The sequence below is a fragment of the Pempheris klunzingeri genome, chromosome 1, assembly GCF_042242105.1.
Source record: "Pempheris klunzingeri isolate RE-2024b chromosome 1, fPemKlu1.hap1, whole genome shotgun sequence".
NCBI lineage: Eukaryota > Metazoa > Chordata > Actinopteri > Acropomatiformes > Pempheridae > Pempheris > Pempheris klunzingeri.
This window is the reverse complement of record NC_092012.1, coordinates 7071652-7087049: the sequence shown is the minus strand read 5'-3', so window position 1 is coordinate 7087049 and position 15398 is coordinate 7071652. Positions and strand designations below refer to the sequence as shown.

Genomic DNA, 15398 nt, shown 5'->3' with positions numbered 1-15398 from the left:
GCTGTTTTTTTTAAAAGTGTGCAATTCAAACTGTAATTATCTGTTATGCTTTCTGACATGCAGGACTTGAAACATATGTTATCCATCACATGCTGTTGTTATTGCTGTTGGGGGAAAAAAAAGAATGTATATTTAATGAATTCCATGTTTTTGGAGCGTTGCATGCTTTTGTGTTGCCAAGTTAAGGGGACAGTGGTGTTTTAGCATTTTTAAAAGGCAAAAGAAATTCACAGTAAGAGTCTATTATTAGCTTTCACCTTTGCTTTATGCTCCATCGGGATCCACACCTTTGTCTTTGTCTGTCACATATAAACAGTGAGTGAAATGGCTAAACAGTTCCAGTGTTGTGCTCTGTGTCTGAGTCAGTGACCGAATGTAGACAAAACTTAATACTCCAGTTTCTATTTTACGCACAGATGGTGTTCCTAACAATCACATGCTGAAAACAACATTATGCCAGATCTGATTTAGTTTTGTTTCATGGCAAATCGACCGGAGATCGCTTTCCTCTGTCTTTTTCTGCACTTTCATTGCAGCTTATGTGGCGTCCGTGATAGATTGCTGAATGAAACTGGATCTGTGAAAAAAGGACAAGCACTCTGGGAGTTGCACAGCCTGCATGCCTTTCGCTCAACGGGGCACTCGCTGGGACATTTCCTCAGTGGGGCTTTTTCAAAAGGGCTTGCACTGCAGTTCCAGCTAAGGGCAGTACAGTAGGTCAACTGCCGATAGAGTTACAACCTCTCTTTTGTGGAGGTGTTGGACAAATTAGACCTCACAACTGTTTACCCAGTCAAACAGGGACAGCTGCACCTCTCCACCCTCCAAAACCTGCCACTGACTGTTGTTCCTTTGGGGAGCCATCTGTGAGGAATAAGCAGGCACGGCGATAAAATGATTGTTCAACAGTTTTACCTTTGTCACTGCTGGGGGTGATATAAATGGCCCCGTAACTGAATCAACACAAGCTCTGTGCATTATGTGATCCAGCTGCCATTTTGGACTGTTGCTCTAATGAGTGCTGAGTAATGGTGGATTCGGTAGTGCAAAATGACTGCTTTTCTGTCAGTTAGTGGAAACAAGCCTGCTTTAAAGACTAGATGACCAGCGTGTGTACTGAAACAGTTGGATGCAGTTGTTGTATTTGAGTTTATTCCCTGAGGAAGATAAATATGGGCCTGTGATCATGTCATAACTGGACAAATGGTTTTATATATATATATATATATATATATATATCTATATATATATATATATGCTTCCATTTGAGAGAGATGAATTGTCCTAACAACAGTAATGAGGTAGCTGTAGATATGTGTGAGTAGTAGACATGTGGTTATCCCCATACAATCTCTTTGGGTGCTGTCATAGTTATGGAGAAGCTTCAGGATTTATCTTGATAAGCTCATCAGGATGAGCTGTATTTACACAAGGCTAATAGTCTTGGGGTGTAAATTTGTAATAACTTCAGAGTTTGGGGTTTAAATGCTGCGCAAGTCTGTGTTTGTAATTTACGGCTAATGAATAAAGTACAAGTTAAATATTATAATAGAGCTTGATACCTTAATTACTAAAAAGAGACCCACTAGAAAATTTAGAATGATTTACTTAAGCTAAGCATGAAACATTAAACAAATACAATGACTGCTAATCAGAACTAAGGGCCTATGTACATAAATATGTTAAGAGGGTCTTTCTAGGATGAGCCTTGGCTGTATTTTGTCTGTTTGGTCGCAGCAGCACAAAGAGGTTCATCAGAATTCATGTCTGTTTGAGGCAGTATTGATCTCTTCACCCTGACCACCACTCCAGAGTCTTTTGTGCTCAGGCTTCCTTATCCTTCACGTTCTTTATCGCAAGGGGAGATCAGAACTACATACGTGTGAGCATTAATTATTTACCTCCATGTAGTGAGCTCTCAGGGGGTCAGAACTGCAAGGTTTTCAGAAAATGGACTCTTTCTGGTACTGGTGCATCTTCATGTTAGTTGAACTCAGAAGATTACAAGGCCTACATGTAGTACTTGATAGCCACATGAGTACTTGGTCATAATGGTCTAGTGTATACAATTAAAGTTGTAAATGTGTGTGTCAGTCGTGTTTGTAGAGGAAGCTGTAAAAATAAATTAAAAAAACACATTATATGGTGCAAAACAAACTATGGTTTGGCAAGTTGCATTCTTCATTTTAATCAATTATCTATACATTATAAGAATATCATTAACTTTTCCTCACAGAAGATTTTTACTATCCAAATACCATTGGCTGTGGTATTTAAGATTAACAAACTTAATGGGCAGATGCTGAAGGCAAACATTAGAGCAGTGATGGTACTGTATTTTATATAGCGTGTTATTTACAAGATACAACCTCAATGTGCTTTACAAATAAGCTACAATTGAAATCGATCAGCAACATTTTGATGTTGTGTGTAACTAAAATACATATTAAAGGCGGGGTCTGTAACATTGGAGAAACTAGCAAGAGTGACTAGATTTTGAAAGTATCCTACTGAAAAAATCCCACTCTTTCCGTCAGACCTCCCACCAAAGCCCACAACACTGCTGCCTGACTAACTTAACTGCTGGAGGACGAATCCATGATGGTGATGAGAAGACGGGCCATCGCGGCTACTTGTTTCCTCTGTGCACCACCTCAGACAACAGCTTCATTACTTTTCAGTCTAACAAACAAAGAATTTTGTTAAAGGCCAGAATCATCAGACTTACTGCTCGCTCAGCTCAAAGGTTGAGCTTTATGCTGTTGGCTGACTGAAGGAGAATCTGTCGCAGTACACAAATTTGAGAGTAGTGGCTCTCTCTTCCTCACTTAAGTGTGTGTGCTGCGTGCTGGCTAACTCGCTGTCACTGAGCCACAGCTCAAATTTAGTAATATTTGTGCCTAGCCTTGTGGAAGATTAATGTCATGTGCACTGAGTGCATGGGTGGAGTGCATCCAGTTAGCCATGCAAGTTGGCTTATTACAGGACTGTGACATGCACAGACACCATGTTTTTTTGATTTACTGATTGATGTTAGCCTGTTATTAGAATTTCATCAAACATAACAAAATGTTTCTTAATTAGTTATATACCTTGTTTTTAACTATGTTCAAGAGATCTCATTTCACAGCCCCTCACAATGAACACACAAACCACAAACAAGTTCACATTGATGCCCACATTTTTCCTATTTCATTGCCATCAATCACTGCTGCATTTTTACAAAAGGAAGATGTGCAAATATTTAGATTAAACAAAACAGGAATTTATTTGCTCAAAGATATGAACATGGTGACCTTTTGGCTTTATTGAATGAGCAAATACAACAAACTGATGTTCTCCCGAGGCATACACTGGTTCATTCATGTTTTAAGCTCCTCTGTTAATGCAAGATTACCATTGTGTTCTTGAGTTGAAAAGGCACGGCTCCATAAACTGTGTGGGGGTGTGTGAGGCCAGCTACTCCTTATTTATCAGCAGTGACACTATCAGCAGTGCCTTGTGAAAAGAGAGCCAGTCATTCAGAACAGTGGGGCCACCTTGGCTGTCAAAGCAGGATTTAAGCTACATTTCCCATGGTTGCCATGACAACTGTGGGAAGTGATTATGAAGAGAGGGTTTCGGAGCAGTGCTGTCACACCAGTGGGTATTACCATAGTGGTTTGCGCAGTGATCACCAGAGAGTTACTGGCTCTTGATCAAACGTGTTTTTGTTTTGTACCCCATGAAATACTCTGTGCACTGATGGCAGAGTCGTAGTACTATTATTTATATGTCAGAAGCATTAGACTAATATAACTCTTTTCTCTTTCTTTCTAGGGCAAAATGTGGATAAATGGGACAGGAACGAGTAGACCGTGAGGATTCTCTAACCCTTGCCCCTGAGTCCCAACCGTCTGAGAGGGTGTCGGACCTCACTGAGGCAATCCTGGGCCGTTGGCAATAAAATGTCCCTAAGTGGTGGCACTGCAGGCGGGAAAGGTGTGGACTCTAATGCGGTGGACACTTACGACAGCGGGGATGAGTGGGATATCGGTGTTGGAAATCTGATTATTGACCTTGACGCTGACTTAGAGAAGGACAAACTTGAGATGTCTGGCACCAAGGACGGCATGGCGGCACCACCCAGTGCAGTGGCAGCATTGCCTGACAACATCAGGTTTGTTAGTCCAGTGTCTGGCTCTCAAGGCAAGGAAAGCAAATCCAAATACAAGCGCAGTAAGAACTCTAAAGACAATAGTAGCAAAGCTTCAGCAGGAGATGGGGGCAAAAAAGATACTACAGGACGGACTCAAGGGGAGCCAACAGGCACAGCAGCGAGTGCAGGCGCTGCTGGCAACAATTCCACCTCTGGGAAGAACATGGAAAAAGGGGGCAAAGCCTCCAGAGGTGTTCTGAGTGGTAAAAAAGAAAAAGAAGGGGCTAGTGGGAAAAGTAAGAAGGACAAAACAGATGGAGCCCCAGTCGTGGCAATCGCTGCTGCGGAGAAGGATGTTGTGTCTCAAGCCCAAGTTGCTTTGGGGAATAGTCGTAATGCGTCCTTTGAGAACACACAATCAACAGACTTGGCAGAAGCCAATCAAATGGGGAATATTGCACTTGAACCTGTTGGGATAGTACCAGCATTGACCACAAAAACTGAACCAGAGGAGGTGGAAAATGGTAATACTGAATGCAAGACGTTAAAGAAGGTGAAAAATGAAAAGGTACGTTTTCTTTTTTTTATGGTGCATGGTTTTGTTTAGTGATTGTTATTTCACTGACTATTTTTTGGTTATATTACTCTAATCTAATTGCCAAAGGCAATTATTACTTCTAGGTTTTATTGGGAATGTGTAACAAACCTATAAGCCTGCCAGTGAATTTTAGATTCCCCTGAACTCTGTTTTGAACAAGCACAGTTGTTGAAACACGTCAGTTATCTGTCTCTTTCATAGAATCCAGCAGCAATTAGCAACTGTGGAGTTGCTTTTGTCTGTGAAAATGATCTTCTAAACAACACTGGTTTTCATCAATTTAATCATCATGGTATGGATCAATACAATAGGACACAATAGGGCCAATCACCGTTAGGATGTTGAGGTGCTTTGTGATAGCCTGTAGCTTATAGCAGGCTTGGAGATGCACTCAATTCCCTGAAGCTGCCTGACACGTGATGCTTAAAAAGACCCATTGCTGATTTCTCTTATTAACACACAGTGAATAATTTTGACAAATATGATGTTGAGACCAGTTAGCTTACACAGTTTGGGTGTTTTTCCCTTGTAGACAGTAGTGGTGTGATTCATTTTAAAAGGAAGTTTAAGTGCCTAATGTCAGACAAGAATATAATAGACACATTGTCAGCCATATACATCACATTACGCCTGTGAAGTTCAGTAAATGTCACATAGTGTTCACTTTTTTTGTCCCACAATTTCAACACTGACATGATCTTACAAGAACAATATAAAGATTTGTGTATCTATTCACACACACTTATCTTGTTCACTCATAGAGTTGATCTATCACTGTGTCTATTGTATGCCTCATAGCAGCCTTTTCATGCTCTGGCAGTATAAAAGACAGCAGAGCAGGGAGGTGCTGAGGACTGTTTTTGTCTGTCATCGTGTTCCATTCTTAATCCCACAAGCCCCAGCAATGCCTGGTGGAGCAGTGTGTGGGGGAGGGAACTGGTGCAAAGCACGCCTTCGTCGTTTTTCCTGCTGCTCTGAAAGTGGCATGGGGGATGGGCCGCGAGGAAGCCTGTTTGATTCCTTAAATCCAGGACACCCAGTCATGAACACAAGCTGTACAGTCTCCTTGGGCTGACTGCTATGAAAGGAAATTTCAGAAACGTCTTTGTAATCATAATGTATTTAGAATGAAAAGGCTTTTGAGTGGGAACCACATGAATTGGTTGATGGCACTAAATAAAGGAGAGGTCACAACTGAATTCAGATAGCTAGCTGGTGAGAGGTAACCTTGAAAACATGATGAAAAAAGGATGTGATTATATTACAGCACACATCAACTTGGTCACCCCAGTTAATAGACATTTAGTGTATTTTTCTCAAAAGAGCCAAAGCAAATCTCTATTCATAAACATTTGGTGTCTTCAGACGTGTTCGCCATGCTTCCATCAACATGGAGAAACTGGAATGTTTTGTCACACAAGGAAGCAGAAATGAATAGAGAACATCCTGAATGTAGTAAAAGTAGAACTGCATGCCATGAATCTGGTTTATTGTTGAATAGATTTTCACAAATGAGGAATTTGCCTCTTGTGTAGAGCAGTCAAAATAAAAGTAAAGAAAGTAAGAAAGAAAAAAGAAAGAAAAAAGTCAAGCAAACACCAGGTGCAAAGCCCCAAAGGGTTCCTAAGATTAATATATACTGATGTGGCTGTCATTGATTGCCCAATAGCTCAGAATATAATGATACAAATAATAATTTCTGTTACACTCAGACAAATATATTAATTTTTTTACAACCATGTCTGTTGTACTTGTTTAGGCAGCTGTACTGGAGTCACAATCTGCAGTTCCAACTCTGGCCATTACACCAAAATCGCAGTCTCGTGGTGTTTTGGGGGGTTTGGGAGACCCCATTTATCAGATTACTCTATATAAGGGATTACATTTACGTTAGTTGCAATTAGCTAGCATATATATACTGAATTTCACATGACTGTCAAACTGAAAACGCACTAGCTGTGTGACAGATACTCCCACTGGCAACAGTAAAAGTTTTGTAGCCATGTGGTCTGACAGAAGTGCACCGCATCGGTCTCATACAGTGTCGTTCTGGCTGTGATATCCATTCATGAACTCCACTATTACATCAGTCAGAAGCGTAATCCCGTGCCTAGAATGAGCATTTCACATGACTGTTTTTTGTCCCAGATGTGGCAATAGAATCACATTTCTTCATCGCACGCTAGCAACAATGTAGCTTTTGTTCATTGTCCACAGGCTAGACTCTTTGGCAGGCTGCACAAACTGTGGATTCGATACCAAATCTGATGAAATAAAATGCGTGAGAAATGACTACTGATGTGACTCACAACTTTCCATCAGTGCCCTGTGGCAGGATCAGGAAATCCTGTTTACTTGCTCATGACATGTCACACCTTTTTGGGATGTTGAAGTTAGAAATGTTCAATATATTAAGTCCATGTGGCTTGTAAAATGAAATTTCAGAAAATAATTTCCTCTGGCACAGCTTCTTTAATAACTGGTCTAAATTTTTGATCACTGTAGATATTGATATCATGCAATAGTGCAACAGCATGCAATACAACGGCATTATTTAAGATGTTGGGGAAGTAGACTTTTGGCAGCCATATTAAAACTTCACCGTTAATTTGAAAGAACTAGCTGTCCCATGTCTGGTGTAATTCAAGCATTAATCAGCATGTGTCTCACCAGCAATCTTATTCTCCATGGCAGAGGTGTAATAACATGACTACATTGTCTGTGTCCAAAGTTAAAGCTCCCCAAAGCATTGGCTCTCAGATGCTGAATAAATCATCTCTTCTTCCTTCGTACAAGTGCTAACCACCTCTGAGTGTGTCTCACTCTCCCACCTCTCATTATACAAATCTAGAGGAGTAAGGCATTCATCAGCTGCCTCAATGTGCCACTGGCCTTGATAAATGGAGCAGCTCTCATGGAAAATTACACTGGCAATGTTACTCTGAAAAAGGGGGGAGAAAGGAAAGGTTGCACTTGAATGAAAGAGCTGAACCGCTGCTCTGCATTGCCCCTGATGTCCGGCTCAGGAGTGGAGGGATCTCATAAGAGCAAGCTTCAGTTCTTTCTCTTTGCCTGCGTTTGACTGACTATTGCTATTGTGTTACAGCTCACTCCCTTTAAGTAGTGCCAGGGCTTTTAAAGGCTTTGGAACAGAAGAGAGATTGTGACTTATTTTAAGAGGGAGAGTAAATTACATCAAGAAGCTCTCTACAAAGTGAGGCAGTTGGCTTACCTATGTTCTTGTTAAGAGAATTCTGTAGAGATCAGCAGAGTTGTTACTTTAGTATCAAGACAATTAAACAGCAGGATTTAAAAAACATCACATTTTCTCTGAAACCCTCCTATGATCTTCAAATATATAAATATGTTAGATCTCCTTTACATCTTGCACAAACATGCATCTTAAGCATTTAGATCTTCCCTAATTTTACTCTTACTAGTGTTGCATTAAGCTGTCGGTATACTGTTAACTTCTTTGCTCATACCTCTCCAGTGTTGGATTGGGGTTGTTGTAATCTTTCAAAACTGAAAAATTCAATAATTAGTCTCACTTCATGTTGTTATCAGCTGTGCAGAAGTGAAAAAGCAGCCAGGGTTTGAACTTAAAACAAACTATTTTTTTTAGCATAACCCGATCCTTTAACATATCAAGGAAGGCATTTTATGTGGGTGTCATTATAGGGCTTAGCAATATGGTTGAACTCAAAATGATTACAGAGTATTACATTGTCAGTACACTTTATCATGATAATAGTATCTCAGAATGATACAACAGAGTTTTAGACAAATATTAATACAAAACAATGTATTAATATGGTCAATGTTCGACTTCAAAAAGTTGATAAATAATTCTGGTGAATTATCAGCCTGCCCTAGTTCATTGCTTTCGAGATTTCTTCATTGTTGCCTCAACAAGTCCCCTGCTACCACAGGAAGAAATCATTTCACACTAATTGTTTTCCACAGCTGCCATTAGCCGCAGCTCTTATAACAATGTGAACTGGTTTGGGCGTATAGGAAAAACAAAACACTACTCTACAATAAAGTATAGAAATAAACTACAACCAAGGAAGTTAATAATAGAACTGTTTACCATTAACTTCCTTTTAATCATCAAAAAGCTGCATGATACATAGAAAATGACATTGTAATAATTTTGACATTGGTTGGGTGTTTTATTTTTCCACTTAATGTGAATGTCTCTGTCCAGGGGATACTCCTTTTTTAGCAGACTGAGACGCATACTATGCATACCACACATTGTCAAGGTTTACAGTGTCTCATTCCTCACTGACATGCTATTACAAATCAAAACAGCTTGTAGAATCAGTGTAAATCAAAATGGAGTGTGTAATCACTGGGTGGAAAAAAATATACTACAACAAAAAGCTGGTACTTTCAAATGTCACTAATTGCATACAAGTGCTTATGGATTGTCAGGGGGAAATCAGTTTTATAGAGTTTGTTGGTATTCAATATTTTAATCTTGCATATATAACATTGGTCAAAAACTTGGTGATTAAAAATATGTTATTTGACATAAAAACATTGCATTGGTACATGCATATAGCCTTGCAGTAGTAAATGGAGGATTGATTCTGAGATGGGAATAAATTAACTTTTATCTGTGGCTACCATAAAACTTACACACAGCTTTAGCTTCCAAGAATAGTTGGCTCTCTCCTGTCATTTGGTGAAAGCCCAAAATGCTGCTATTTCAGTGTTATTAGCATCCAACTTGTTTGTGCTCGCTATCTTTTTTTCTTTTTATCGTAGTTAAATCAGTTGGTGACAGTAAGGAAAATGAAATAGTTGAAATATTTTTCAAAATCCCAATACACCATCCTTCCACCAGTCTTACATTTTGTACTCTGTCAGACAGAAGGTGCCAAAAATGTATGTATAATTGAAGTGTTTTATTACACACTGTGATAAGTTTTATCTAGCAAATCTCCTTGTAGCAATTTCACTATCTAATTTCCATCTAACTAATAAGAATGCTGTATCCGTTGTGTCCATAGGCCATGGTGAGTATTTCTGCAAATACACTTCACTCACTTGTGGTCAGGAACTTACCCCTTACCAACCTTACCCCTAGAAATCCATATAGGAGGGTTGTTACAGCATACACTACCTCCTCAGACCACGGATTCAGATATTGAATTAGAAGGAGGATGCAGTGGCCCACACAGTTTATAGTCCTGTTGTTCAGGAAATCCTTGTCAAGAGGCACCACAGGCTTTTTTTGGGAAATATTTAATACTGGAACCCCGTCTTTTCAGTCAAAAACACTGCCCGTAGTCACCTTGACCTTAGTAAATGTTTAGCTTGATTTGTATCTCCACTTCCTGAAGGCTTTTGGGATTTGTTGTCACTTTTAATATTGAGTATAAAGTAAGCTTCCTTTTACCGCAAGTGCATTTTGGAATAAGGTCAACTTTGAAAGAGTTGTGGTTGGAATGAGTGCAACTTGTCTTAGTAGTGAGAGGATCAAATTCTGCAGTGAGAGCCTTATTGGCAATTTCTCAGCAACCCTTTTGATGTTTTTCTGTTTTTTCCATCCCAAAATTCTCACCAACAGGCAGTTTCTTTTTTCACTCACTATTGCATTGCCGACTTGACCTGGGCGGCATGTTTTACACCCATATAGTTGATCCTCTAAAAAACTGATGCCTTTCTCATAATAAATGGTTTCTGTGTGTCTGTAATTAGCAGAATAGTGTTTTTAAACCATGCTTGACAATTTTCTCAAAGCTAATCAAGGTGTATATAAACCTTGAGACTCCATGCTGGGAGTGTGAATGCCATATTGTCGCTCCTTTATTAGAATAGCTCGGTGATCCATTGAGTAATAGCACTCTGTGACTCCCACTTTCAAGTAGCATGCTTTCATTAGTTTTTCATGGTCATAGTGTGACACCAGCTCTTTTGTATTTTGTAACACAAGACAGGTTAGATTTCTTCTATCAGTGTAATTGTACTAATGTGTGTTGTGTTGTTAGCGATTTTTATCTCTTAAAAGTAATTTTATTGGCGGTTCTGTTTTATCGGTTTAGACATTGATATTGTAATTTAGTTTGAAGTGTACCAGAAATCTGAAGCGTTTGTCTTGAAATGCACAGAGACCTCATATATCTCCTTTCTATCCAATTAATCAAAAATGTGCGAGCTTCAGAATATGATGGAGTGTGATATCTGCAGTTTTTTTGGCATTCAGCCCCTTTTAAACATGGTAATAATTTATTTTAACATGAGTATCATTCTAGAAACTTTATTTTACCTTCTCTTTTCAACAAAAATATGGCAACACATCATAAAGAATTGATTTTCTACCGGAAACATATTGGGCTACTTTTGCAAAAAGCTGATCGATTGGTCAAATGCTGTGCTTCCTCTATATGCTACGCCTACTAGGTTTTGATATTGTTACTTTTATGGATTTCCATGAAATATAATACCCCCTCAGTGTTGGCAGGATTCTTAGTTGATCATCTTAGCAGTATTGCTTGAAACTCCCATGACATCGCCTTCAATGTACACCTTACTGTCTATATTCCCTGACAGACTCTAACTTGTAAGGTGCATTTACTGCCGAACTGACTGAATGTCACTAGTAACCTTTCCCACTGCTCTGCTCACATTCACTGTCAATCTTGCCACTCACACTCTCGTCACTCGCTCAACCACTCACTACACTCACATACACTGCCATATTCCTTAAAGGAGCTATGCTACTCTCATACAACAGAGGTTATTGAAGGGGTTGTGATCTTGATGCATCTGCACTTCAGTGATTGACCATGACACGGTTTTGCAGGCTGGCATTTTTTAAAAATCGGGGTTGAGTGTAAAAAAGGAATTGTGGTCACTATTGATGGTGGCTTGGATGTTTAGGAATACCAGGTTTATATGTCGCGCTAGGGGTGATTCTCTCTGATCAATCAGTGGACTGAGGATTTTTCATGTCACGTTTTATTATCAGCTTGGTTTGAACTTCCTATGACGTGATGCCAAAAAATGTACTAGCTACATCCACAACTTTTGCTGATGGAAAACCGAAACAAGTGAGTAGAATAGAGTCAAGTTGAACCGGTACCATGCGGCGGAAAACGGCAAAACAAAGCCCCTGTCATGCTTTGTCTATCCCTCCCAGTCATTCACTCTCCTAAGCTTTCCACGAGGTGTGTTGCTGTGTCTGGAACGGCTTGCTATGAGGGAGGCATGTGTGGGGGGAAGGGAGCAAAGGCTTGTACAACTAATTCAGCTCATGAAAGACTTATGCAGTGAGAGCAGCTGTCTTCCATTGTCAGCCTGCAAATTTCCAGTGTGCCTCATTTCGCCTCTCAATGCGTGAGTAACAAGAGAGCGAGGGAGGGGAGAACAGAGAGGAAACAAACCAAAATAAGAAGGAAGAAACAAGCAAAGGAAAGAGAGCCAAATATCAAGACTTTCATTGCACTACCTCGATGTAGGCTTAGTTCTGTTTTTTCTATTTAAAACTGTGGTGGGTGTGTGGTTGGACCATGGTCTAATAATAAACCATGAGCCTATTCAGACCCAGTGTGCAGTATGCAGATAGATTAAAAAAAGAGCTCTGCTGTGGTGAGAGGGCATATGAGGGGTAAGAGGAGGAGGTGGTATGGGGGGTAAAGAACTGCCTGAGATTAGGAGAGGAGGGAGGGAGAGTTGAGCAGTGTTATGAATGGATAGAGTCTTTAACCCCCCAACACACTGAATAGTTTGTCACAGGCTGCTGCGGCTGTATGTGGAATGAGAGGAGCTGGCTGAGAGCTCTTGGATTCCTGAATCCTTGAGGCATGTGGTCTGATTAGCAGAACAAAACCCACACAGTGGGGAGGAGCAGACGTGGCTTTTTCCCCCCGCAACTGGAATTTTCTACCAGTGAGGGAAGAGGTGGCTCAAAGTTTGTACTGACTTGCTATGGTTGTAAAAAGGTTTGCAGACCGTGTTCGGAGGTTTCTCTGTCGTTTCTGAAGGCTTTGTTACTGCACAATCTCTATTGTTTTTGGCCACATGAAAAGTATTTCCTCCTCCTAATTTTTTGCTCATGGTAGTTTGACCCTTTGTTATTTTAACATGTGCACAATAAAATTTCCAATTTTAATCAATATTGAAACAGGTTTGATCATAGAACATTTGATGAGAAAATATTTGTAGCCCGAGAGCTTAACTGCTCGGGAAAGGTTAGTTTAATTTAACAAAGGAAGTTGACAACAAGGCAGTGTTTGAGCAAGAGTGATTATAGAGAGGATTACGTGGCTTGCCCTCCCCCCTAATTCTTTTCTAAGGGGATTGTTTGCAGCCAGTTTGTTGTTAAATCAAACAGGTTTGGAAAATTAGTAATGTTTCTGCCATAAAATTCCATACTTGCTTGTTGACAAGGAGCATTTCTTTCCCCTGAAATACACTGTTACAGAAATACTTTCATTTCACCACTTTGGTTGTCCTGCAACAAGTTAAAAGAGTCGATGCTATTTTAGTTTTTATTTATATGAAATCTGTCCTGAGATTTTCCAGCTTGATGTTTTAGCTGCAACATCTTGAGATTTCTGTCTACGAATGTCACCAGTACATACTTGGTACCAGAGTGTTGTTAAGTTTGATCTGCTATAATTTCACAGTGACAGAAAGGCAGGGTTTGTCTGTGGGTTTGTTTTACTTATTTCCCTTATTCTCTCAACACGGCACCTTGAGCTCTTTGTTATTAGGTTACGGTTTTTAACAAAGAGTTGGCTGCAACCAACGATTATTGATATTATCAATTAAGAGTGAGATCACATCTTAACTTTACTAAATTTGTGTTTCCGCAAACAAACTGCAATTTGTGATAAGCTAATATGTATGCATGTAATCCAAAATTTTGTGTGCATTCTGTTCATTGGTTTCCACTGATAGGGAAAGATTTTCTGAGACAACCACTTCCACTGGGCCACTGCCTTAAGCAGCCAGCCTGCTGCTACATTACATGTAGTCTAGACAAAATGCTATACGTCGTAGAGAAAGTAAATTTCTTTCATGCCAAAAAGACAGTTGAAAACATTCTTTGAACAGCACAGCATGGTAGAGCCTGCTGTATCGACTAGTTGGTTTCTTAACTCACTTCTCACCAGCTCCCACTGTGTGATTATATATAATTGGCCAAAAAGTATCACTTGACTGGCTCTGTAGCCTTTTTGGAAAACAAGTATACACATTTGTGTGTGGCGTTTTTGACTGTCGAAAGAATTTCTCCGGTCCAGTATTATGTGATTTTGGACAGGAAAAACTGTAGTGATAGTGAAGTACCCTCAGTGAGGACAATTAGTAATTTATTTATGGGAAACCTGGAAGATTTGGACTACAAAGCCATTCATTACTAAATTAATAAAGGACTAATGACAACGGGACTGTCTGAAGTTTTGTTTAATTTTAGTAAAATAAGCAGTGGATTCTTATTGCTATGGTGTGATAAAGCCATTTGCCGTTCATCCTCCAGATGTATAAGATGTCGTTGCAGTAACACAATCTTTTTATTGTCAGCTCCCGTCATGGACAGCTAGGATTCTTGTCATTTTACTCTCAGTTTAACCCGTACAGAGGTAGACAACTGAGTAGAGAGACCTAATGGCTAATCCATTTTCTTATCTGTCAGATGGTGGTGTTTGGAGTGTTTATTGTTTTCTGGCTGGGGGAGTTCACGGGTCTTATCCCTCTCATTACATTTTACTGGATGTCAAAAGACTGTCAGCCAAAAATAGAGCAGCAGTCCACATTTCAGCATGAGAAATTGGAGAAGCAAGTTAGATCATGTGCTTCGTCTTGCCCAACAGCCAAACTGAGAGGTCAGCCTCGAGAGCAAAGCTTTTATACGAGCTTTTCTTTAATCCAGCGGCCACCATGCCCATTTTGAGCATTACTGAATATCATCTGTTTAAATCTAAATAACCATCTCTTGTATATTAAAATAAGTACAATTGGCTTTAATATGTGGGATGTATGCATTGGTGATTTGGTGTGTTGCATCCGTGCATGAGAGCGTGCGCGCATGCTTCCAAGCTTGGAAGTACAGATCTGAGATGAAAGGATTTTCTTTCCCATTCTAATCCACACAGACAGCCAGGCCCTTGTGATTATTCCCGCCCCCTTCTCTCCACTCATCTCTTTGAATGCAGGGCCTTTCTAATTCACCCTAAAAAGGGTTTCAAAAGGGGATTATACCGCTGATAGAAATTAAAGGGAGAACACGTCCGTCCTTTGGGACCAATGTCAAACATTCATGAGTCGATGGATGCTTGCACTGTGCACAATATAGCACTGAATTTCGAACTGGTTTGCATTTTGCATGGCTGTTTTTGTCACTGCCAAAATTGTGGATGGATTGGATGGATTATTAACGATGTCTGTGAGAGGTTATGTTGCACATGTTTACAAGTAGTTATTGCAAAATTTCTCAAAGATTTGATTGAAGACCCTGGAGCGTATGCCTACATGCAATTTTTTGGTCTACATGGCTTCCCCTTAAATAGACAAAAGAATAAAATTTCTCAACTAATAGGTCCTCTATTATTCCCTTTATGTAAACTGCATTTTTAACAAAGAAATCTCAATATTGATATAATAGTAAAAGTAACTAATGGAGAGAAATTATGTTCCTGTCAATTT

The 15398-nt window shown here is 39.7% G+C and overlaps 1 protein-coding gene across 3 annotated transcripts in view; it reads left to right on the top strand.

Annotated features, from left to right (window-relative positions):
* znf609b (zinc finger protein 609b) overlaps positions 1-15398 on the top strand; it is a 72339-nt gene that overhangs the window by 18880 nt on the left and 38061 nt on the right. For all 3 annotated transcript variants that reach the window (XM_070849430.1, XM_070849354.1, XM_070849509.1), the window contains one exon: positions 3820-4706. In XM_070849430.1, coding sequence (XP_070705531.1) covers positions 3948-4706 — 759 coding nt within the window. In that variant the 5' untranslated portion in view covers positions 3820-3947. The remainder of the gene's footprint in view (positions 1-3819; positions 4707-15398) is intronic.